At 45.2% G+C, this 25,567-nt stretch overlaps 1 protein-coding gene across 1 annotated transcript in view; it reads left to right on the forward strand.

The window, feature by feature from the left end:
- Positions 1-25,567, forward strand: part of LOC147722290 (uncharacterized) — a 250,969-nt gene that overhangs the window by 146,791 nt on the left and 78,611 nt on the right. Inside the window, exon 3 of the mRNA XM_086964799.1 lies at positions 5,955-7,922. Within this exon, the coding sequence (XP_086820925.1) occupies positions 5,955-7,922 (1,968 nt within the window). The remainder of the gene's footprint in view (positions 1-5,954; positions 7,923-25,567) is intronic.

Genomic DNA, 25,567 nt, shown 5'->3' on the forward strand with positions numbered 1-25,567 from the left:
AAACAGAAGCTGAACACTACCCAGCATTATGATGGGAAGCAGGACTACAATATGTTACTCTTAAACTGCAGATCCCTACCTAAACACAGGATGAAAATTGCTCTTATACTGGAGGCACGTATGCCAGATGTAGTCTTCTTAACCGAAACCTGGCTGACGCCAGACTCTGATCCAGACATTGTATCAGCCATGGCCCCGGGTTTCCAAATCATGCGGAAGCACCGGGCTACAGGGAGAGAAGGTGGCCTGGCAATAATATATAAAGCAAACAACTACAAACTTAGGGGTCCAAATGAGGATTCAATCGTAATCCTCTGCTCGTCAACGCCCTATCAATAGTACAAGGGTACGAACACAATAATAATACTAACAAACCAGATCACAAGATGTGAAGAACCAGTAACGTGAGTCACCCCTGGTGTAGGATTCCCATCAACAGTCTTGTAATGATCAATATTATCATTTGGAAGTCCTTATCGGGTATTGTGTCTCTAGATCATTGAGACCGGCATACCCCGATAACCAGATGCGGGGTAGCGACCCACAATCACTTGGTACTGCCACATAGTGTTGATGTGATGGGAAGTGCAGTGTAAGCAAAACAAAGGTAAGTGGTGATCTTAAAAAAGGATAGGGAACTCAACCCAGAAAACTTTAATAATTGTTGGCCCCTTCCTTGATAAAAACCAGAACAGTATAATATCGTCATCGCAGTCCAAACAAATAGCTGCGAGGAGCCAAAGGTAGTGGGTGAAAGGGAGGTGGATTCCTACCAATTGCTGTGTTGCTCAGTGCCCGGAGGAGGGACCCCGTCACAAAGTTCTACAATTTGTATAGCGCACTTCTCACCCAGAGGGTCTCAAGGCGCTTGAGGGATGGAGGTGCTTTGCTTATCGAATATCCAAGTTTTTAGTTGCTTTCTGAAGGAGAGGTGGTTCTGTGTAAGGCGGAGGTGGGTGGGGAGGGAATTCCAGGTTTTGGCCGCCAAGTAGGAGAAGGATCTACCCCCCCATGGTGGATCTGTGGATGTGCGGAATTGTGGCGAGGGCTTGATTGGACGATCGTAGTTGGCGGGAGGGGGTGTAGAAGGAAAGTCGCGTGTTGAGGCATTCGTGTCCTAGGTCGTAGAGGGCTTTGTGTGCGTGGGTAAGGAGACGGAACGTTATTCTCTTGTTGACAGGGAGCCAATGGAGGTCTTTCAGGTGGTCGGAGATGTGAGCTTGTCGAGGGATGTCCAAAATGAGTCTGGCTGAGGCGTTTTGGATGCGTTGGAGTTTTTTCTGTAGTTTGGTTGTGGTTCCGGCGTAGAGGGTGTTTCCGTAATCCAGTCGGCTTGTGACCAGTGCGTGGGTGATCGTCTTTCTTATTTCGGTGGGGATCCAACTAAATATTTTTTTGAGCATGAGTAGGATGTTGAAGCATGATGATGAGACTGCGTTGACTTGTCTGGTCATCGAGAGGGAGGAGTCCAGGATGAAGCCCAGGTTACGTGCGTGGTCTGTGGGTCTAGGTGCGGTTCCCAGGGCCGGTGGCCACCTTGAGTTGTATGAGGGTGCTATGACAGACTGTGTCGAATGCTGCGGAGAGGTCTAGTAGGATAAGGGCAACTGTTTCTCCGTTGTCCAGTAATGTTCGGATGTCGTCTGTTGCTGCGATGTGTGCGGTTTCGGTGCTGTTTGGCTCGGAAGCCGGACTGTGAAGGGTCGAGGGATTTGTTGGATTCAAGGAAGGCTGCGAGCTGACTGACTGCTTTCTCGATGACTTTGGTGGGGAATGGGAGGAGCGAGATGGGGCGGTAGTTCTTACGTTCAGTGGGGTCTGCTGTGGGTTTCTTCAGAAGGGCACTGAGTTCGGCATGTTTCCAGTTTTCCGGGAAGGTAGCAGAGTTGAAGGAACAGTTGATGACATCTCGGAGGTGGGGGAGCGATGATGGAGTCTGCTTTGTTGAAAATGTAGTGGGGACATGGGTCGGTTGGCGATCCTGAGTGGATGGAGTTCATCAGGTGGATGGTGTCTTCAGTGGTGAGTGGGTTCCAGTCGCAAAGGTAGTTGGAGAGCGGTTTAGGTTCGGGGGTGGGTGGATTGGGTTGGTCTTCGGACTGGTTTTCAAAGCAGTTATGTATTTCGGCAATTTTGTTGTGGAAGAATGAGGATAGAGAGTCGCAGAGGTCTTGGGAGGGAGTGATGTCGTTGGTGCCGGCAGTGGGGTTAGTAAATTCTTTGACGATGTTGAATAGTTCCTTGCGGTTTTGGGCATTAAGTCGATCCTTGAATGCTGATTTCTTGGTGGATCGGATCAGTTGGTGGTGTTTGCGGGTGGTGTTCTTGAAGGTGGCTAAGTTGTCAGTGGTTGGGTTTTTTTCTCGAGGTTTTCTCGAGAGTACGGCAGAGCTTCTTGGATTTCTTAAGGTCATCGTTGAACCAGGGTTTTTTTTTTGCTACCTTGCTTGATTAAATGGTTTTTCAAGGGTGCTAGTTCGTCTGCGCTGTGGGTGATCCATTGTGTGAGGTTGGTGGTTGCTTGGTTTGGGTCCGATGATTTGGGAGGGGGGGGTTTTGGTGAAGCGATGTGAAGAGCTGGTCGGTGGTGATTTTGTTCGTTTCTTCGAGGAATAGGTTGTGGGTCGTGGTCTTATTGTAGTTGAAGTGAACGCAGCTGTGGTCCGTGCAATAGAGAGCTGTAGTGTGATCGAAGGAGATGTGCTTGCTGGAGGTGAAGATTGGGTCGAGCGTGTGTTCGGCAAGGTGGGTGGGGGTGTCAACAAGTTGTTTGAGTCCGAGATTGGCCAGGTTGTCTAGGAGGGTGGTGGTGTTGCTGTCGTTTTTCTTTTCCAGGTGGAAGTTGAGGTCTCCCAGTAGAATGTATTTCTCGGAGGGGAGGGCATGTGGGCTGATGAAGTCAGTGATGTCTTCGCTGAATTGTGTGCGGGGTCCTGGTGGTCTGTAGATGAGGGTGCCTCTGAGTGTTGTTTTGGGGTCGGTATGAATCTGGAAGTGAAGGTGTTCGGCGGAAGCGAGGTTATCGTCGGAACTGGTCGTAATGCGGATGGTGTTCTTATGGACGATGGCAATGCCTCCTCCTGTTTGGTTGGTGCGATCTTTATGGATGATCTTGTAGGCGTCCGGGATGGCTATGGCGATTGCTGCTGATGAGGCGTTCATCAATGTTTCTGTAAGGAAGGCGACGTCCTGCGATGTGGTGTCGAGTAGGTTCCAGAGTTCAATGGAGTGTCTGTGGACAGAGCGGGTGTTGAGCAGGATGCACTTTAGGTAGTTAGTGTCGGAGTTATGATCGGAGTTTGTGGATTTGGTGTGGGTCCTGATGCAGCAGAACTTGCAGGATTGGCAGGTGAAGGGTCCATGGGTGTGTCCTGATGCGGCTTGGTAGCAGGTTGGGAGTCGGCCGGGGTTAAGGGCTGAGAGGGTAACGGCGTCATATGTTATGCGGTGGAGTGGGTTTGGCGAGGACCAGGGGGTCGGGCGCGGACGGGCGTAGACGGGCTTACCTTTGGCGCACCTTCGGCGCGACTGCTGCGCACGAAAGCAACTGTCATATGTGGATGGTGGAGGCGGGAGCGGGGCAGAGAGCCGGGCTGGGAGGCACAACAACAACAAAATGGCAGCAAGCCAAAAGGCAAGCAGGACGAGATTGGGGCACAGGCCAAGCCAATGGCAGTGAAATGGCCAGTGAAAGCGGCACAATCAGGCACAAATCGGCAAGCAGGCAAAGGCAGCAATGGACAACAATAAACAAACAATGCGCGGCACAGCGCTACTATCAAATCCAATTAAGCAATAGCAGTGCGAGTAATGCGACAATGCTTCCAGGTCACAGAGCAGCTTTAGTGAAATAGAGTTCAGCAATAACAGTGCCAGCAGCGCTACGATACCAGGTCAGGTCCGGTACTGGGCTGGGAGCAGCGTGGGGAGCGACCGCCTTTGAGGAGCTCAGGACGGTCAATGCAAGCAGGCTATGGTACGTGCACTGCTGAAGAAACAAACCCTAGACCCTGGCAATTATAGCAGCTACCGCCCCATTTCTCTGCTTCCCTGGGTGAGCAAAATTCTTGAGGCACATCAACATTCATCTGATGGACTTTCTCGAATAACCAACTGCTGGATGCCACCCAAATGGCCTTTCGACCTAGACATGGGACGGAGACCGCCGTATTAGCGCTCACTGAGGAAACCAGAAGGACTTTCCATTGAGGGGGATCAGTGGCAGTGGTCCTCTTCGATCGAAGTGCAGCATTCGACACTGTTAACCACGATGTGCTGCTCTGTCGCCTCTCCGATGTTGGAATCTCAGGTAGGGAATACTCTGGCTCAAATCCTTTCTGAGCAATAGGTACTTTCAGATCTTTGAGGGAGATACGGTCTCTTCCAGAAAATGTCTGAGCTGCGGGGTACCGCAGGGCTCCTCCCTAAGCCCTGCGTTATTTAACATCTATATGAGACCATTGGCTGAGGTCGTCCGCCCGTTTGGTATTAAGATCGTTTCATACGCGGACGACACTCCTCGTGGTCTCTGGTGCAGGAGGATGGCCAATCAGCACAAATGGGGTTAATGAAATGCGTGGAGGAAGTAAAAAGCTGGATGACAACTTCCTTAAGCTTAACGGGGATAAAACTGAGCTGATGCTCCTGGGCACCGCTGTTCCAACGCACTTTGGCTTCCTCTCCTACCTATGGAGGCCAAGCAAGTCGCTGTCCACAGTCTGATCCAGTCTCGGCTGGACTTTAGCAAGATCTTGTACCTCGGTGCGCCCCGACTACACATTGTGCAAGTTGCAGATTGTCAAACTGCGCGGCTCGCACATTGCTCCAGTTGCCACGCAGACTGTCAGCCAAACCTGGGCTGAGTAGCCTGCATTGGCTCCTGGTCCTGCAAAGAATTGCCTTTAAGGCAATGTGCATATCCCACCAAGCCTTCTGGCAAAAAGGACCGGCAATTAGCCACCAACTAATCACACAGTACCACCCCAGAAAACATCTCCGTTCTAGCCTGTCCTTTCTAGCCATAGTTCCCAGAATTAAAAGAACGAGAGCTGGTGGCAGGATGTTCTCCTATAACGCCGCCAAAATGTGGAACTCCCTTCCCCTCAAACTTAGGTCTAACCCTGATCTGCCCTCCTTTCGTAAACCACTAAAGACCTTTCTTTTTAAAGCGCACAACTAATTCCCTGGCTGATCGCCTTTGACAAATATGGCCCACTCTCTAGTTAGCGCTTGGACGCCTCAGGGCAGCAATCGCGCTGTTTAAGTTTCATGTCATTTCATCCTCTAAGTTGGGTTGTCCAGGTCCTGTAATGCATTATTTACATCCATCCATACTGCCAGTTGCAGTCCCATGAGCTCTGAGATGGATGCTATTATCCAGTTGGTCAAAGTTGCTCTGTGTGACTTTGCTGCTGGTTTCTGTGGTGGTGGTACTACCTAACCACATGCACCCCAGTGACCCTAATGTCGCTCCATCCACCATCAGAAATATGGCAGTGAACAAAGTAGAGGGCTCTATTTCTAGGTGCACTTCGCTAAGGTTCTTCTAGCAATTCTCCAAATGCCCAATAATAAAGGTAGGCTTCACAAAGATTATATTGTATAAGAAATAACTCCTGGAAGTATGTAAAGCACGAACCTAACAGAAGTGCAGCATAGCCCTGGACAGGGTCCATGCTTGATTGGAGGGCTAGCTAGTGTCTGAGTTAGAGTGGACACTGAAAGAAAATTCAAGAATGCACCTTTTGAACTGTAGAGCTGAGACTAGCACAAACTGCATGAATTGACCACTAAAGCATTTTGTAGAGAACCACTTTAGCCCAAATGTTGGTATTTTAAGGTTAACTGTTCATCTTGACATTTGTCTTTTGTTCATGGAAATTCGAAGAAAAAAAGCTGAATGGTAGATAGATCGTACATACACTAAATGTAAACTTGCTTTTTTTTTTCCCTAGGCTTCAGAAGTGGAAATCCTTATTTTCCATTTTATTCTGTTTCACTGCAAGAGTACCCTGGATTTTATGTTCCACAGCCGCCAATTCACACGAGAATGGCCAGAAGACCCCATTTTAACCCACCACCCCCTTCCCCGATGTTTTACCATGCTACACGATTTAGGCACTTTAGTAGTCAAGGGAGAAGAACAGAGTGCAAAGAAACACAGACCGAGTTACGGGTATCCGAAAACACGCCGAAAAGGAATGGAAATCTGGGCGCCAATGTGAGGGCCTGTGATGCCGGCAACATGACTGCTCTTTCTTCTGGTATCGGTACAGTAAATGAAAGCATCTCTGAGAACTTGGAATCCTCTCGCTCCTCTGTGGCTGCAGTGCAGGAAAGAGATTTTCACAAAAATGCTAGTACGTCTGCATCTTATAGAAATCTGCTTCCAGGTAGCTATGCCTTTGAGAAGGAAGAGGTGAGGATAGAGTACGGTAGTGGATCCCCCGCAGCAATACAGCTCTGGAAGTCCTACAAAGAAACCATACCTTTGTACGATGTGGCAAACGATAAAGAAATGGCAGATGATGTAGTGAAGCGAGATGTGTATTCTCTTAGCTCTTGTGAGGGTGTCCGGTATGGAGCCAGGCCTGAAGGGGAGGAGATGATGTCGCAATCTGCTGCCTATCCCAAAGATGAATGCAGGGCGGCACTCCCTCCTTTGATGCTTATTGATGCTGTTCGAGAAAAGGACGTCCAGTGCTTACCTAGTCAAAATAATGTGGTTGGATTGGAGCCTGAGAAGAGGGCAAAAGCAAGTCTGGGCGCAAGACCTGGTGGACAGGATACAGAGAGTCCAGTCCAATCTTCAATTCTTCCTGAGTTGGCCAATTCCTGCCAGGACTTTAATGCTGCTGTGAAGAACACTGAAAGTAAAAATACAATCCGTGCAAATGACTTCCATGATGAAGAGTCTGATCACCGGGAGGAAGATGGTCTTTTGAATGCCAGTATGGAGGAGTTAAAGGATGTAAATGTGGTAAACCATGGTGAATTTGTAGCATGTGATGGTGAACTCGCTTTGTGGGCTGAAGACTCAGTTGAGAGCTATGTCCCTTCTGCCAGCTGGCTAGCATGCTTGGATAACGTGGAAAACAACCTCAATTATGATCTCTGTTTGTCTGATCGAAAGCAGAAACGGACCAGTGTCCTGAGCGTGACTTCTGATGATCTTTCTTCTAGAGATGAAGGGTCTTCTATGGATAATGGACCGGTTTCTTACTATATGAATGATTACTTGCTTCGAAAAAGTCTGTACTCCTTCCGAAAAAGTACTGACGGCTCTGAAAAAGAGAGGATAAAAAGTGGTGGCTCCTTGAATGAAGATGGTGAATGCACCCAGAGGGACACCAATGTGGTCAGCACCCAATACAACGCGAGCCATGACAAGACCGGCTCTAGTCAAAAAGTTGAAGTTTCTGGTAGAAGTAGGAAATTGGGGGTCTCACTGAGAGACGTGAGTCGGCGGAAACTTTACTCTCTGAAAAAGAAACCCAGAAAGAACATGTCTCTTTCCGAGCCGGAGGACTCTGAGGACTATTGGGTGGTGGAAGAAACTGTTGAGAACGGGTGTGAAGACAATGGTGACGAGACTGATGAAGGAGAGTACTTTCTAGAAGAAAACATCCCACAAGGGAAATTGAACATTAGCAATGGCATGGTATACAAAGCGGCTCCTCCGCACAAGGTAGTGTGGAAATACTCCAAAGGTTCTGGGCCTCCTCAGTTGATAAGATGGCCATCTTCTGAAAAAGTGAGAATGAAGAAGAAAGGACTTCCTGAGAGCTCTGCACAAATTCGTCGGACGAAGCAGAAGGAACAGGAAGTAGATTATGAGAGTTACATCAAGAGGCCTACTGGTAAACCTGAGCGGTGCTTCGAAGTGCCTGACGAAAGGAGGGCGTCGCAAAAGCTTTCAGGAGGTAAGATGGCTCACTTGCATTATTTGCTGCAAACTGCAACCTTCAGCACAATCCAAAGCCATTGGATATAACGGTGTCATTTAAAATGTGCATGCTTCTCTGGTTTGCCTCGAAGTAGTTCGTACGGGGGTACATAGTGATTTTATGGCTTTGAGAATAATCTGTGGATGTTCATACACTTCAGTTTTACTATGCCAAGGAAAACTTGTTTAGAGACTGCCTCCAACTATGGGCAGTCCAATCTGCTGTTGGCTGCAGTCACACGAGCGTTTGCACTATAAGTTTGCACTATTTTCACCACTTTTAATAAAAAAAATGTTTTAGTGGGATTTAGAGCAATCGGAGACCCGTCTCTGAAGCACCTTTTGAACGAAGGGGGAAGGAGGAACTCTGCTGGGCAATATGGATTTAAGCAAAATTGGACTTTGAGTTATGTTCTTTCTTAGGTCACAGCAGGAGCTTCATTACTCTGCTGCTTAATAGGTCGCAAAGAAGATGGTTTATTTTCCAGGGTCACAAATCAAACAATATGAACTGACCTTCAGTGTCTAGTACCAGTCATTTATTGAACGGAGTAAGCGGATTAGCTTGCTCATGCGGGTAGATAAGAAGACAGGTGGGGCAGTTATTTGCAGCTGTACAGCAAATACCCACATTGCCTCACGGAGCTTGAAAGATAGGCACAGTGCCCTACAAGGGCATGCTCTTCCACATACACCACAGCATTTAGGGTCTTTAGGAAAACTGGCCTGTTTCAAACCTGTCTGAGGGGATTCAAGAGGTCCGATTCTAAAATTGAGACATTGGTTGCCTAGGGTGCACCAAGTAAACAGCTAGCATTTGAGGGCCATTTGGGCTTGGTACCTATTTGTATTGTATTATTTTAGAAAGGAGTTTAGATCTGTAACAGTCTGCAGTAACCTATACATTAAAATGTTGCTGGTCTGTGTGGTTACTACACAAGAGTGGCTTTTAAGCGGAATACATGATTTGTTTGCACCATTTTTAATCACCAGCCAATCGACAATGGGCAGTACTAGGTTATATAATACTAAAAGCGACACATCACAAAAAATATTGCCATAGACTCGTTGTTACCCACAGGAGGAGAGTATGTACAAAACTTAAGAATACTTCTTTCAGCCGTCTCTCTTCAGGAAGCAGCTTTGAGAGCCCTGGCATCAGGTCTTAAACTAGCAATATTCAGATCTTACAAGTTATGTTGCCATGATTGAATTGAGTAGGTTATTGGAGCCAAGGGGTGAGTCTTAGTCTCCACTTTGTTTTAAGAGATTGTTTAAGTAACGCAACCCCCGTTTGATGGAAAACTCCATTTTAAGGGCGGGGGGAGGGTATGAGTGGCAGGGCCCTATTCTTTCACTGGGCTAACGTGGAAACTGGTTTATTGTTTGTTCCACAGAGGGGCCAGTTGGAATGCTCAGCCGATCAAATACAAAACAAAAAAAACCTTGGTTAAAGGTACTATAGATTTGTTCCCGAATACAATTTGTAGTATCAGCTTTAAAGGTCTACAAGACCGGGGAGAAAAAACAAGCCATATTTTGTCAAGAATCCCTAGAAAATGTATTTAATAAGGCACGGGTTGCATCCTTGAGACGAGGGGCATGAGGATGCAACTAATGTAGGTGTATACAAAATATGAGCCAGGAAACAAACCCCTCTCCCCCACCCAGTATGCACTATATATAGAGCCCTTCATTCAAGCCGCCTTGATGTTTTGAACATCGTGTTTGAATATGAGATGGTTAGCATTAGAAACGTCCCAATTGCAAACATTTAAGCACTTTCTATTCAACTAGATAACCTCTGGGTTCAAGCTTTTATAGCATGATTTTTTTTAATATCAGTAGTTCTGCAGGATTATGGTGCTGCCTAAGTAAAGTTCAATTACCTCCAAAGTTTTTTTATGTGTGTTTTTGTTTGTTTATTAATGATTCATACACTTCTGTTTTTTTGATTTTTGTTTTTGGACCTTCTATCACTTGATGTTTATTGTTTCACTCTGTGTCGATTTAGTTTCTGTATAGAGATTTCCTGATTTATGCCCTGATATATAGGTAAAATTCACATTGCCCTTATTTAGGCACAGAAATCTAGCCCTTATTTAGGCATTCTCCATGCTAACCAAATACAGGCATGGCCACCTACATCCGTTAATCTACGTCACGAGTTCTTGGAAAACCAGACTCTTAAGCCTTTAGGACTTCCCCTTGCTTGGATATTGATTTCTCCAAGAACTCCTTTATTATACATGAACGTCTATTCCTTAGGGGTTCATTCATGACCTTCTTATGCCCGACTTTTACATTGATACTGGCATTCCTAACACCTTAGCTGCGGCGCAATTCCCTCCCCAGTGCTGCGCTGTCCATTTGAACTAGTGCTGAATGAACGTCCAATGGACGTGCGCAGCACTGGGGAGGTAGTGCTGCCGTCGGCCAACGCCCCGACGCAGCACTTAAGGGGTTAAACACCTTCAAGGTATAAATATACCTTCACTTTCCATGGCGAATCACGGTCCACGGTTCGGCTGCCTACTTGCATGACGCGGCTCTCCATGGCAAGTTCGGAAGGAAGTAAAGTCCCCAACTAACACACTGACCAGACGCTGCCATCCTCCTTGCAGAGAATCTGGCTCCAGTGTTTCTGACTCCCCTTGCGGGGTGTTAGAGATCGAGACCCGGAAAGAGATTCCAACCTCACTCATTCTAAGGTATGTGGCGGACTAGAACCTAGAGGGACTTTTGGCAAATCTTGGCAACTATAGCTAAACAGCACCTATTTCTTCCCTCGTACTACACTTAGGTTAGGTACACTAGTGTAGGATTATTTTAGAAGCATCATAAGAGTTATTTATGTATGTATTTTTATGAATATATGTCATAGCTACAAGCCATGCTATTGCAGTATTATTTAATCTTACTGCTAACGCTGTACGTATTCTGTTTTACGATTGTAGCAGTTCATCTCTTGCACGAGAAATAAGACTGTTCAATAAACCCTTTTTATTGAAATGCCTGCCTCTCTATTTCTGTGCAACTCTGTAGAAACTAAGCATGCACGATTGACTAAGTGAAACTATCTATTGTTTCCACAATTCTGAGACTGTTCTGATTCTAAGGAAAATAAAGTTGTCATGTTCATGCAGTTGTCAGAAACTAATCCCTTGTTCATTCGAGAAGTTTCTAATGACCTCGGAGTTAGCTGGCACACACAATTACGTTTAATGTACTCGATAGACATACTGACCTCAGTCCTATGTCAAAAGTATATTGAATATTATTCCAATGCGCAGAGCCTATCCAGGATATAAGAACTACACTACATGGCGCCCAACGGTTTGGTAAGGCACTAATTTAACGCTAGATACTGAAGTAACTCAGTCGTGCTTTTCTCAGAGACCTCTAATCATAAAACTCCAAAAGATGTCTGGAGTGGATAGGGTTAATATCCGCCATAGCGGAGTAGGATGAAAATCTTATGTATTAGCTTTTTGGGTTGTTCAACGTTGAAGGATACAGTGTTCCAAAATATTGTGCACCTTATCTTTGTTCTCTTGCAATTTGCTCTGCAACTTTCATTAAACAATGTCCCTAAACGGGGATAATAACACCGAAGCTGTACCCGACTGTATCGCAACAGCTTTTGATTACACAGGTTTTTCTGAAACTGATGAAAATGTGAATATCATTGTGCAAAATTTAAGGAGAGCCATCACTCTAAAACTTCTAAAACATGGCCTAACACCAAGAGGTGGTAGAGCAGTTTTTCTACTCGTGGCTAGTATTCCCTGAATCAAATCCAGTAACTAAAACGTTTCACTTCTACAAAGATGAACCACCTGAGGAATATATTCCTTTCGTGGATATTGAAATTCCACTCACATATTAGGAGCATGATCTCTGGTTTAAAGGCCCCCTAAAACATTACAATCATATTACCAGGCTCGGTCCACTAGGTAGACCAGGAGCAACATGGCCGATTTTAGCCGGCTACACACCTCATCCTGACATTGAAGCAATGTCAGACGAGGCATTACTTAATCAAATACAAAAAATAATAGAATTACAGTTAAACCACAACTGTCTAAGTCCTGAAAAGGCCTTTACAAAAAACAATCCTACCTCTTCTAAAAAGAAGTGGGAAGATAATAAACAACATTCAAAAGAATTTCAAGCCAGAGGTTTGATAACCTGACCGGTATCAAGATACTGATACACGTTCCTCTCATACCTTTCAGATATTGTCAGACATCCGAAAGAAGAGGACGGTCAGATCAAAAAGAACGTGAGGAGTCCAAAGATGATCAACATGTTCAGAAAAACAAACCAAAACCTCAATTCTCCAAGAAAAAAGTAGCTGGTCTAAAGATCAGACCTTCTGAGAACACAGCTCAAGCACAGAGAATGGGCTCAGACAATGTTGGACAGTGCAGAAGAATTATCAATAGCTTGCCAGAACCTGAAGGGACTTCTGGAGACCGTGGACCTGAAAGGCATTCAAGTTGAGACTGCAGATACCAGGGTTAGTTCTCTGCAAAGGTTATATCAAATAACTCTCCAGATGGAGGGAGGCATACCATTAAAAGTGAAAGCACTCTTTTGGGAGTTACTTTCAAAGGGTTATGATCTACGTCTAGCAGAACGGGACTGGCCACCAGAATTTTTCAGGGAGTGCCCACATGGTGAAGACCTCATTATGCCAGCCTTCTCCAACCATCTTCCAGTACGTTTTAAATATACTTATGCCAGGAAATGGGCAGTTGCCCAAACCCCAGAATGATACAAAAATCATGTAGGATGGTTTGAGGACTTGCCTCCCCACACAATCCAGTTAAAAAAATCAACCAACTGCACAAAGGCAGTTTCCAATTAATCAAGAAGCTACAAAACAGGTAAGGGAGATCATAGATCAACTTGAATACCAAGCGGTGCTTGAAACATGCACCTCGTATATGAACAATCCTTTGTTTCCTGTTTCCAAACCAGACAATACATATTGTCTAGTTTTGAATTACAGACACCTAACTCTTGTTGTAAAACATTTTTCAGTGCAAAATGCACACAGTACAGCATTAATTAATAACATTGTGCGTAAAAAATATAAAACCACGTAGATACTTCAAATGGTTTCTTTTGTCAAAACATTGCACCTGAAAGAAGGTATTTGACCGCTTTCTCAATAATGGGGACTCAGCGTCAATTCTGTAGTCTCCCTCAAGGAGAATCAAGAGTAGTCCTGGGTTCTTCTCAGCAAGGGTAACCGAGTTACTCCAAACTTATGATGACGAGCCATTGTCATATGTCGATGATATCTATCTGACAGACGATGACCTGAACAGGCACTTGAACAGGGTGAACACATTATACTGGGCTTCGCCTCTGAGGGTTATAAATTCAATTAAAAAAATCAAGAATTTCCTATCTCGACTTCCTTTTTCTAGGATATGAACTATCAAGTGAAGGCAAAGGCCTGGCAGCCAACTTTTTAGAAAAGTGTGCACTGCTCCAACCTCAAACGCTGAAAAACTTAGTTGATTATAGGTTTCTTGAATTTTGGAAGAACTTGCATTCTAAACTACGCAGAAAGGGTTAAACCTCTCTACGAAATCAAACCTGATTTTAAAATAACACATTGGACAAAAGAACACAGAAATTTTGTGTTCACTTCAGACATGTTAGCAACAAAACATTTACAAACGTGTAAACGTTCGCAACTTAGTGATCCGAATCATTCTGGATCAATGCGGATTCACCTACTTTACTCTTAATGAAACTGAAAAAGTACCAATAGCATACACATCACATTTGTACATGCAAGCAGAAATGAAATTTACATCAACAGAAAAAATTCTGACCGCAGTTAAAACCGCTGTAGCAAAAGGAGCCCTAGCACAGGGGAAACGCATTATGGTCGTAACTCCTGTACCAGCCTAAGAGGTAGTTACAAAAGCTAGCATTCCAAATGCAAAAGCTTTACATCCAAGATGCATACAATGGGTTAACTCCCTTGCTGCAACTGATGAATGTTTTTGATCCATATTTGAAAACACAAGCATTTCTACAATACGAACAAGAATGTCCTCTGCCTACTGAAATTCTCCCTCTTGAACAGTGTGAATTTATAATTTATACTGACGGATCTGCACAACCTGCTACAGGGGGGGAAGCAAGCTTATAATGCAGCATGCACGATCGTTAAAGGTCGTATGCGTGATGGCAAATTCAGACTTATGGTCACAAACGCAATCACTAGGAGATTGTACAGCTCTACAAGCATTCATAACATAATGGCACTTGAGACTACGGATCGCGAATTCCCCACACTGTGTGCAAATCCTTTTACTGTGTTCAATCATACAATTAATATTTACAGAATTGGCTTCAAAATGGTTTCAAAGATGCAAAATGTGGCACAATTGAGCACAAAATATTTTGGGAACAAGTAGTTCAGTTACGAAACAGACTACAAAACACTTGTGATACACACGCCGAGTCATCAACGTGATGGCGTTCACATTGAAGGGAATTCATTGGCTGATGAAGCAGTAAAGGGGGCTGTGTAAACAGCTTCTGTAACTGCAATCACTCGTTCAAAAACGAAAATAGACAGTGAAATAATACTGGCAGTCTTTGCTTCAAGCAAAGGCAGCGGTGCAGCGTTACCTGAAGTTTCCACTCAAATACTCCTATACAATTGATGCGAACAACTTTATGTTTGCGCAAATCCCTGGAGTGGGGGGATAGGGTAATACCAAACCTGGAATGAAGAGCAGCTTTGATTTACGAAGCACATCTGGGAGAGGGTCTGACACATAAGGAGATCTCTAAAACAATATTAACATTATGAGATGAACTGGTGGCCAGGCTTGAATACACTGATTCACATATTCATCAATAACTGCATAGACTGCAATAGAGCTCGCAGTCCAGAATGGCACCAGGCACCTGTCTACAACGTAGCCAGCCCAGTACAGACGCCATTGTTAGACCGCATTAGACTATCTACATGCAGGCGTCCTTGTGGACAAATGCAGTCACACAAACACTAAATCAAGGTTTCTTTGGATTTGGCCTCATTGCTCGGCTGACGCCTGAACTGTTATAAAAGATTTGAGTCTTTATCGGCACATACGCAATTGGCACACTACATTCTGACCAGGGCCCTGCGTTTAGCTCTCGAGCTTACAAAGAAGCCAAGGCCGGTTTGGTCGAATTATTGCGATATTCTTCTCCATTCCATCTTGGGGGAAATTCTGTTGTGGAAAATAAAAACCGGGACATAAAGCAGTCTATAACAGCTAGGGTATTGGGTTCGGGTGATGGGTGGGTCAAACCTCTTTATGGGGTCCAACGTGCATTAAACAATTTGCCAAGAAGTTCTCTAGGGGGTGTCACTCCATATGAGGTCCTATTTGGGACAAGAATGTTGGTTCCGGACCTTGATTGTCATGGAACAGTGGTGGAAAATAAGAAATTTTACATCAAAGATAGTTCGGCTGTTTTTACAGGACTTAAATGAACTAAGATCGAAACAAAGCAACGTGTTCCAGAAGCCAACCACCACTGGGGAAAAACCAGCCGTCCCAGCAAGTCCTGTCTGGATCCCAAAGTTTGGTGATCTAGTCGGAGAAAAGATCGCGGACAAGAAGGAATTTGGGCCTTCTTACAGACAACCAGTGCTTGTCCTAGCAATCCATGGATCAAGAACAATACTACTGCCGCCCCTTGCTGGTAAAAAGGAGAAAAGATTTGTCTATCGACCTGATCAAACCACACTGTGGCCGATACTAAGCAGTAGGCCAAGTGACTCAGACAATGTAGCAGAATCACTCCTTTAGCTACAATCCAAGAGGTTTAAAGTGAGAGACTAATCACCTTTGAAGATTCTACGGTGAGACAAGGACTAAGCAACAAAGCTATAGAACTTGTTCCTCTTGAGACCCAAATAACAGTTCTTCCTGATACACCTGTCTGCAACGAAGTAACAAGAGATCGACTGGTTCCAGTGAATTCAACAAATCCGGATGCAATTCCATCCACTTGACTGAACTGCCTCTGGCTATTTCATTAACTTTGATACATTTTCTGAGGATCCCAGCGAACCTGAAAAGACACCATCACAAAACTTTCAAAGAACAAGCAACAGATTATTTTCATCACCTGAAAAAGACTTTTCATCATGGATTGAACTATGTAATGTTTTGGGATTATTATTCTTTCTACTTCGGTTAGCTCTAGTGATAACTCTGGGTATGCTGATAAATGGAAGATTTATTCAAATGGACACAGCAAGTAAAAAAAATTAACTTACTTCTGCATCCACACATCATCCCATCGTGAACAAAGACTTGTCGCAGTAAACATCATAGCCGTTCCTATACCAGATGGTATAGTTTGGGACAGAACTAAATGACCTTTTTGGCCTGTCTGATTTTTAAAGATTCCACACTTATTCAAGATTTCATTAAGTGACTTTATTACCTCTAGTACCTTTTCTGATGATTGGGACTTCGATACTATTAATATATGTCTGAAATGGCTGCAGTATTCACAAATCATGAATATTTAGAGGGTTCATCAGACTATGAACAAATGTATTGTTATAACCATTCTGGTCATCATTTTTTGCACAAATCTGCAAAGCCTAGAAATATATACATGTATAACCAATGGGAACATTGTCCTACACCTCCAAAGGGTAGCTCAAAAAATTTTGCAATGAAATTTCCATATTTTTCAGGGTTCAATGTATACAATGCTGAATCATTTTATTTTAAGAATATGAACAAGAGTTCTTGTCCGACTGGTCCTCTTCCATGGGTCTGTGCGACGCGTGGAAGGTAAGGAAACCCCGCAGCACACAATATACCCATATGTCGGCGGCCCACCACTCTCGTAATGACCTATTCTTACTACCTGCCCCAGATTGTCCACTGATGTCCGGGGCCTCCATTTTGCCCAGAGGCATCTCTGACCATTCTCCGGTCTCCCTCAGTCTTGGGACCCCCTCCACTGGTACCCATACGGCATGGCAAATGAACGCCTGGTTCCTGCAGGTCTCGTACTTTGTTGAGTCCCTCGGGCAGGAACAAAGGCATTATTTTTCAGCAAATGCTGGTTCGGTTTCTTAGTCGGGACGTTATGGGAGGCCTGCAAGGCCACCATGCGAGGGGTGGCTAGAGGTTTGCTTCACGTGAAACATGCGGAGCGGACCGCTCGGGTCACAGTTGGAGGCCCAAGCGGCACAGTGGGAAGGGGCACTGGCGGGCGGGAATGATTCTGAACGCCAGCTTAAATTGATCCGGGAAGAGATCTGCTAGATATCACTGGAGGCCGCTAAAATGCTCTGGCGTTCCTCTGTGGCACGCGTGTATGGCTGGGGTGATAAAACTGGTAAACTACTTCTCAACTTAGTGTCCTACCCCAAAACCAATCACATTATCCCAGAGATACGTAATGGGACCGGGGCTCATCAGGCCACCTCCCATGCCATTGCCCGAACTTTCGCGGATTACTACGCTGCCCTTTATGCGGCCCGACCTCCAGAGACCCTGGCTGATTTGTTATCTGAAACTGAGACCCGCCTGCCATGCCTTCCCCAAGCGGTCAGATGCTTTATCTTCCCCTCACTCAAGAGGAAATACACGGGGCTATTACACTGCTGCGCTCCGGCAAAACGCCTGGGTCCGAATGATACCCCCAGGAATATTATGCAACCTACCGTGACACTCTGGTCCCGCATTTGCTGGAGCTGTTCAAACAGGTAGTAGACATGGGGTCCTTTCCACCTGAGACTGATACGGCCACGATAGTGGTCCTCCCAAAGACGCAGCTGCCCTCCCCCGATCTCACTTATAAACGATTAAAATGTTCACCACCATCGTGGCCCAGCGAATCCACCCACACGTACAAGATCTGGTTCACCCGGATCAGTGTGGCTTTATGCCGGCCCGGGGCACCAGACACTGCATCCATCGGCTCCACCTTGCCCTGGGGCACCGCCACCCCCTTACCCCATATCTCGCTCTGCTTTTCGTGGATTTCGAAAAGGCATTTGATAGGGTGGACTGGAACTACCTTGGGGATGTGTTGGAGAGGATGGGTTTTGGCTCCCCATTCCGGCGCCTTATCCAAGTCCCATACTCCAACCCCACGGCAAAGGTCCTTATTAACGGCGTGCTTTCAGAGGTTTCCCGTTCGAAGAGGCACTCGGCAGAGCGGTCTGCTCTTGCCACTTTTATTTGCCCTAGCAATGGAACCCCTAGCCTCCCTCGTCCGTCGGGATCCTTTCATACGAGGATGGGCCTGGGATCCACACCAGACCGATAAGATCGCCTTGTATGCCGACGAGGTTCTCCTCTTCCTTGCGGACCCAGAGAGCTCAGGTTCGAGATGCCTGGACGCACTTCAAGCCTTCGAACGGGCCTCCGGCTCAATCTTGCTAAGTCTACTTTGGTTCCCTTGCATCTGTCCCGGGCGTGTTTGGGTTGGCAGACGACCATCCCCCTGTGCAGGTAATCGTTTAAGTACTTGAGGGTGTGGTCCGCCCTTCTTCCAGAACTCGAATGGGCGGTTGGCTGGTCCAACCGGTAAGCTGGATCGGAACTTCGGGCCATGGATTTCACACAGCTCCAGGCAGTAGAGAAAATCTTCCTAAACCCATTTTTCTTTTAGGAGAACCAACAATTTGAAAACCTACCTGGTAAGAGGCAAGCTGCAGGAACCACCAGCTCTACAACAAAAATTGATCTGTGGGCTGGATCCAATCAATGGAAATCACCGATGTGGCAGTTGCCGCCCTGTCCTAATGCTCTCATTGTAGATACTAATCGAATCAGTGAACACACTATCTCTGGCGAGTGTTAAAAAAATGACCAATTGCCGCACCTCGAATGTGATTTATATCATCCTATGTCCATGTAACGTCCCCTATGTTGGGGAAACTGGACGAGAATCTCGCACTAAGATAGGGGAACATGTCTAATATACGCATCAAAAAAATGTCAGACCCCGTAGTGACGCATTGGCTTGAGAAGAAACACACCGAGGACGACCTTAAATGGTCTATACATGAAGAAAAGATCCAGGCACCCCCAGGGGCAGATCCAGCGACCATACGTAAAGAGAAGTCTTTTGGATTTACTACCTAGACTCAGAAGAATGGATTAAATGAAGACTGTCCCTGGGAGAATGCCATCATTTAAGATCCATGTCTGGCCCCCAGATTCTCTCCCCGTCCTAATACGAGGAGCTTACCTTGAAGGACATGCCCTTCCTTTCAGGTTTGTCTTCCACGGGTTTCCCTACCAGGAATTATGCCATGAGATTTCTCACCCATTTCACCACTCAGTGTAGATATACCAGACCGCCTGTCATAAGAATCTGCATACCCAATCGAAGCTGCCCTGGTCGCTATTTGTGTTGTTCAACGGCCGTTTATTATTTCTATGAACTGCTTACAGTGCCCACATTGTCTTATACACTGCCTCTCATTCTTCATACTTGGGAAATATAGCTGTCTTTTTGATGGCTCTACTCGCCTGCTTTTTCCTATTGAATAACATTCTTTCCAAAATGGCCACGATATTAGGATTTTACTTATTTGGAATCTCACGTTGGTCCGTTTTCCATCTTGATGATTTTAGTTGTCATCGGATTCGTCCAATCACCACAGCCGTGTATTTAAACTTTAGGTGTGGGCTATTTCCTCTTCGATTATTGCATCCAGCCAGGTTCGAAGTTTGAAACCCGACCGGACGTATCTTTGTGTGTGTGTGTGTGTATGTGTTAGAACCGGCTGTCTCTAGTTGGCAGAGGTATACACTTCTGACAAATAGAGACACTCCTTTTCTAGTTAGGGCAAGGGGATCACACCCTTCGATAACCCCTGCTCACCCCCTTGGTAGCTTGGCAGAGCAGAACAGGCTTATCTCAGAGGCTGTGTGTTAAGCAATTATGACCACATACAGTAATACAGTGAACACACTACAAATGGACACGACACCGTAGCATTATAAAAATAAGTATTTTTATATAAGGCTTAGCACAAGACCAAATGACGGCAAAACTGTACACAATCGGAATAAATACGTTTAGGAAGGAAAAAGGATAGTTCAAAGGTAGTTTCTTCTTTAGCACAAAAGTCTTTAGTATCAAGCAATTCTTCTTCTTGGGAACACAGTTCTTAGCAACAGGGTAACTCATACGGGAGCTACACAACGCTGGGGCAAAGGTAATCCACAGGTTCGGCGTCGACCGCGAGGAGCGCTGCGTCTGGCCTGGAGTCACACGGACCCCCAATAACACAGTACCTTAGGAAAATGAAGCACACGAGGATCAGCGGCGTCGAGCACTCCGGCGTCGCGTCTTCGGTGTCGATCAGGCCACAGCAGGCGTTGTCGATGATGCAGTTGCACAGAGTGAGCAGCGCTCACGGCGTCGAAGGGCACACGGTGGATGCGATCAGCAGCGGGGCAGACACGAGGTCCTCTGGAGTTAGAGCCGTACTCCTACTCACTGGCGTTGCTGCTGGCGTCGGTTGGGCCCAGCGTCCGATCGTCGTGGTTGCTGGTTCTTTCAGAGATGCTGGATTCACACTTCCAGCAGATAGCACTTTGTAGCAGGTGAAGTCTTTTAGCCCTGTGACTTCGGCAGGAGACTGGCACTCTTCCAGTCCTTGGAGATTTTCTTAGCAAGCGTGAGAGTACACACACAGTTCCTCTCTCCTGGTTCCTTGGCAAAAATAAAGAAGCACTGCAGGATTCCCCCAACAACAGCACACTGGCAGAAGGGGTAGGCAGTCCTTTAGATCAACAGGCTTCTTGTCCTTGGTTACAGGGTTCCTTGTCAGAAGTGATCTGATTTCCTAGTTCAGGGGTCCTCCTCTTATACCCCTTTTCGTCTTTGATCCCTTTGTCTATGCCGGGGATTTCCCAACATCCTGGCTCTGTGGTGGGTGGAGCTAGGCAGTAGCACCTGGCCTATTCATTGAGCCGGGCCGGGTCCTCAGACGCCCCGCAGGAGGTGGAGCCAGCATTGACACTGGCAGGAGCAGAGCTATCGCCCTCCTGGCAGGAGGTGGGGCCAGGGTCGTCCATGGCAGGTACAGAGCCATCCGTCGCTCGGCAGGAGGCGGAGCCAGCATTGTATCCGGCCAGGCAGGCTATCAACAACTACTCTCCCCCTACTCTCAACGTAATGGCCCACTCATCCCACACTGACTCATCCAGACCTCTTGGAGCCACCCAACTCCTGTCACATACACGCAGACCAGCAGAGTCCAGATATGGTTAGACAAGAAAATAGACACCTTCTAAAAGTGCTATTTTCGAACCCAGAGTCCAAAAACCATCCACACCAACGGATGCGTAATTAAACCCCGAGTTCAGGGATACCAAACTCGACATTGCACCATGCTCCCCGAGCCAGCTAGGATTATAGCGTTAATAATCCCGGCGGCCCATTCTATCCAACGGAGAGCAGGCTACCTCGCAATAGTGAAGCCCTAAGATGGCGGCACTTCACTATCAGGACATGCCAACTTGGTCAGGCTTGTCCTTCCTTACACTTACAATGCACCCTGCCCATGGGCCTACCATAGGGGTGACTAACATGAAGCTAAGGGAAGGTTGGAGGGGCTGGCAGGTAGGTATACCTGCGCAGCCGACGTGACAGTGCAGGACTGCACGTGGGTCTCGCAATGACCGACCCGTAGACATTCTTTTACAAGGCCGCTCCTGTGGGTGGCACAACACGTGCTGCAAGCCCACGAGCGGTATTCGTATTTACAAGCCCCGGCACTCCTGGTGCACTAGACTAGGGACTGACAGTAAACCAAATAAGCCAAACAGGGATACAATAGATACATCATTTTAACATAGGGAGCACTTGCGCTATGGCACTGATCAGCAGTGACACGGCGCCCAAAGCATATACCAGCAAAACATCGTAACACAGTAGAGGCAAACAGAAAAAATGGAGGAGAGACTCAAGCCAATGATGTCAGGTCTAACAGTATGTGTATATGTATATATATCTATCTCGATCTCTATCTTATAACGATCTCTATCTCGATCTCTATCTTATAACTATAACGATCTCTATCTTATAACGATCTCTATCTCTCCAGAATCTTATAACGATCTCTATCTCTCCAGAATCTTATAACTATCTCTATCTCTCCAGAATCTTATAACTATCTCTATCTCTGAAAGTAAAATCGGTGTATTTATTCTTTTAGTCTTACAATGTGGCCTTTGAGCCATGAGGGTATCCATCCAGACACGCTGAGGGTGGTCTCCCATTTACCTACAAAGACATTCCTTTGTGACCTAATTGATGATTGGTATTGATGAATACCTGCTGGTTACTTTTTGCTAATCAGCTGACTTATTTTCAATACGTTTTTGTGCGACCCATAGCTTAAGGGGTTTGAGCGTTAATGGATCATTTGCCTATTGACTTCCTTTGTGAAATCATTGGACTGAGTCATTTAAAAAAAATAAAAAAAATGTCGGCCCTATATTTTCTTCTTTTTTAGAATGCTCTTGGAAGATAATTTTCCATATATAAAATATTTGACTTGCGGTGATCCTCACCTATAACTGGGTTAAAGCTATTTCTTTAAAAAAAAAAACTATACCCCTGCACTATAAACATTCAATGAGTGAATAGTAATGGTGTAAGTTTGTAAAGGAAAATAATGAAGGTATTAGGACAAATCTAAACATTTAGTGAATCTCCGGTAATGAGTATATATGAATGGAGATACATAGGTGGAGAAACAGTCTGTTCTTGGTGTAGTCACTTCTGTTTATTGTTCCATTTCAAAAGCCAACCCGTGTTTCATCGCAGGGAACAAACTTCGAATCTTCAGGGCTGGATAGAAACATAAAATACATTTTTGGGAACATGTTCTATTAGCGAGCACATTTAGGTAGTGACTTGATGGTGTCAACCAGAGTGACAAAAGCATGCCATTTATGTGACTCTGTGTGGTGAGAAATCCCTCACTAGGTGACATATGTGGATAAGGAATGGGTTAGATGTCTACATGGACAGAACACTGGCCGGATCGAAAAGTGAAGTGGCAAGGTGAAAAAGTGTTATACTCTTTATGTAACGAGACCCCGAGTGACTTATAAGTGGTATTGGTAAGAGCAAAGGAAAGAATGGCAGCATGAATTTCAATCATATACGTGTCAGACATTGTGCACATATTTCATACATGATTAACTCTTTCTAAAAAGTATACTCTGAATATTTGTGCACTTGTTTTAAAGAACCCTTAAATCCCTCTTGTGTAAGAAAACCATTCTATTTGGTAGATATCCTACCTTGATTGAAACACCTATTGGACTAGATACATTCCATCCGGATGTCTAATCCTCAATCATTTTATGATAATGAATTTAGGGGAGATGGCCGGTCAGTGTGCAGGCTCTGTTAAGTGTCTACAAAAAGGAATGGAAAATGAAAGAAAAATTGAGAAAAAGGGAGATTTGTGGGATATGCTGGGTGCTAACCAAGATACGCTCCAAATTGTGGAGTACTGCAGAATGGGCTTTCCCTGATTTAGTTGTCCGCTGTTAAGTACAACGGAGGCCATAATTGAAGAGATGTTCATGAAAATAATCGACACTCACCCTCGTAGGAAAACGATAATGGTGAAAGTTCGTTATGCAAAAGCCCAGTCCGGGCGTTGCGTGGAATCCTGAATACGGATTTCCAAAAATTATATGCTCGTGCTGTGCGAGATCTGGAGAATATAAAGTGTACACAACCTAGTAAACAGTGTCATGCTTGGATAGGTACGTGAACAATCATGAGATAGGATGCCTGGAAGGAAAACATACCTCGTTACTTCCGGAGTAAGGTGAAAACCGGGAGGAGAAACAAGTTTGTGGATAGGCGGGTGCGCCGTTTTGTCCACGTAGGCAGTTCACCTGAATTGCAAATAATGGCAGTAATTAGCCAACAAGAATTGTTATGAGATAGTAGTCTCATGTCCAAAATGACGGAAAACGTCCAACTTGAATTTCAATTCTGAAATGCGGGTGCTTGCTTACCTAGTCTGTGTTGATCTCCCTCTCTTGGTTTCCCGGCCAATACCGGTGTTCTGACTAGAACAGCTAGACCGTTGACTAACCTCCTTATTCTCAGAAGCTGGCATAAGAAAGAAGAAATACTATACTCACTGGAGTATAGAGTATATTCGGTATTTCAGTTTCAAGATGTTTGTATGATGATACTGACACTTGTTTACGGTTGTATAGGACAAAGCGTGACCGGACAGTCTTTCCACAATTTATGGCAAACGTTACTGATATTTTATTTGTTCTTTTTGTCCGCTTTCGAAGTCGTGAAAGCCGGTATGGAGCAAAAACAACAAGAAGATTTATGTTTGATATCCTATGTGCGAGGGTACTTGTGGAGTGTAAAGTGTATCGACACTCTCGTGTCGAACACATGGAGGAACGAGAGTTGAAAACGAGCACATTCGTGTCGTGATGACACCCAGCGAAGGAATTTAAAGGGGGACCAGAGGGTAAATGAGGGCATAGCTACGCCCCTTAACAGACTATTGTATTAAAGTTTGTTACCAAGTGTAGGCCTACTCCATCATGAGTGCCATGTATACATATTGCTCGGTATCTCAGATCAAAATTCTTCGAATAGAAAAAATATATTTTGTTTTACACACTGGAATTTCATCGGTAACACTCTCGTCTATGCTTTCTAAGCACCAAATATCTTATGTGAGCACCGAGTAAGTGACATAGATATATACGAACAGTGTCTAGTTATGAACACAAACGAAAACAACCGTTACAGCACGGAGGAAAGTTTAGAGCATGTGAACAATTACATAATGTTATCTTTTATAAAAAACAAAACAGATAATTATTAAATGACATAGAGGCTATATTCTGGTCATCTGGTGAAGGAAAGATCCCAATGAGACCTTCTTTCTCAACAGTTAGTGGGGCCTAGTTACCCAGAAAGAATTGCAGTTCTGGGTCATAGTTTAGCCCAAACTCAATGCTTCGAAGACTCATAATCCAAGTTGCTTCTTTACGTCTCAAAGCTAACTCCCGATTAACACCCCTCACATGGACGGGCACAGTTTCAATTCCAAAGAATGATACTTGGAAATCTTCCACAGTCGCTTGACATTTAGCTAAATGTAGAGCTACTGGGTATTTAGGGTCCTGTTTTTGGATAGCCCTCATGTGTTCTGATATCCTGTCTTTCAAGGCCCTTATTGTACTTCCAACATATTTCTTGCCACATTGGCATTCAATGATGTAGACAACATATTTCGTAGTGCAATTGATGTTCACTCTGCTATCATATATTTCTTCGGAAGGGCCCTTGAAGTGCTTGGTTTTATGTTTGGCCCACTTACACATGGTGCAAAAGCCACATTTAAAGAACCCATTGCTGCGTTGGGTTAAACAGTTGGGGGTCATGTCAATGCGTGGGACCGTAGGGCTCAGCCTATTCCTCAATGTTCTCCCTTTGCGAAAAGTGATCTGAGGGGTTATTGGGATCATTTCTTTTAGTGTCAAGTCGTCTCAGAGCAGACCCCAGTGTTTGGTCATACTGTTCCTGATCAGATAG

This window comes from Lissotriton vulgaris, chromosome 4_1 (genome assembly GCF_964263255.1).
Source record: "Lissotriton vulgaris chromosome 4_1, aLisVul1.2, whole genome shotgun sequence".
Classification (NCBI taxonomy): domain Eukaryota; kingdom Metazoa; phylum Chordata; class Amphibia; order Caudata; family Salamandridae; genus Lissotriton; species Lissotriton vulgaris.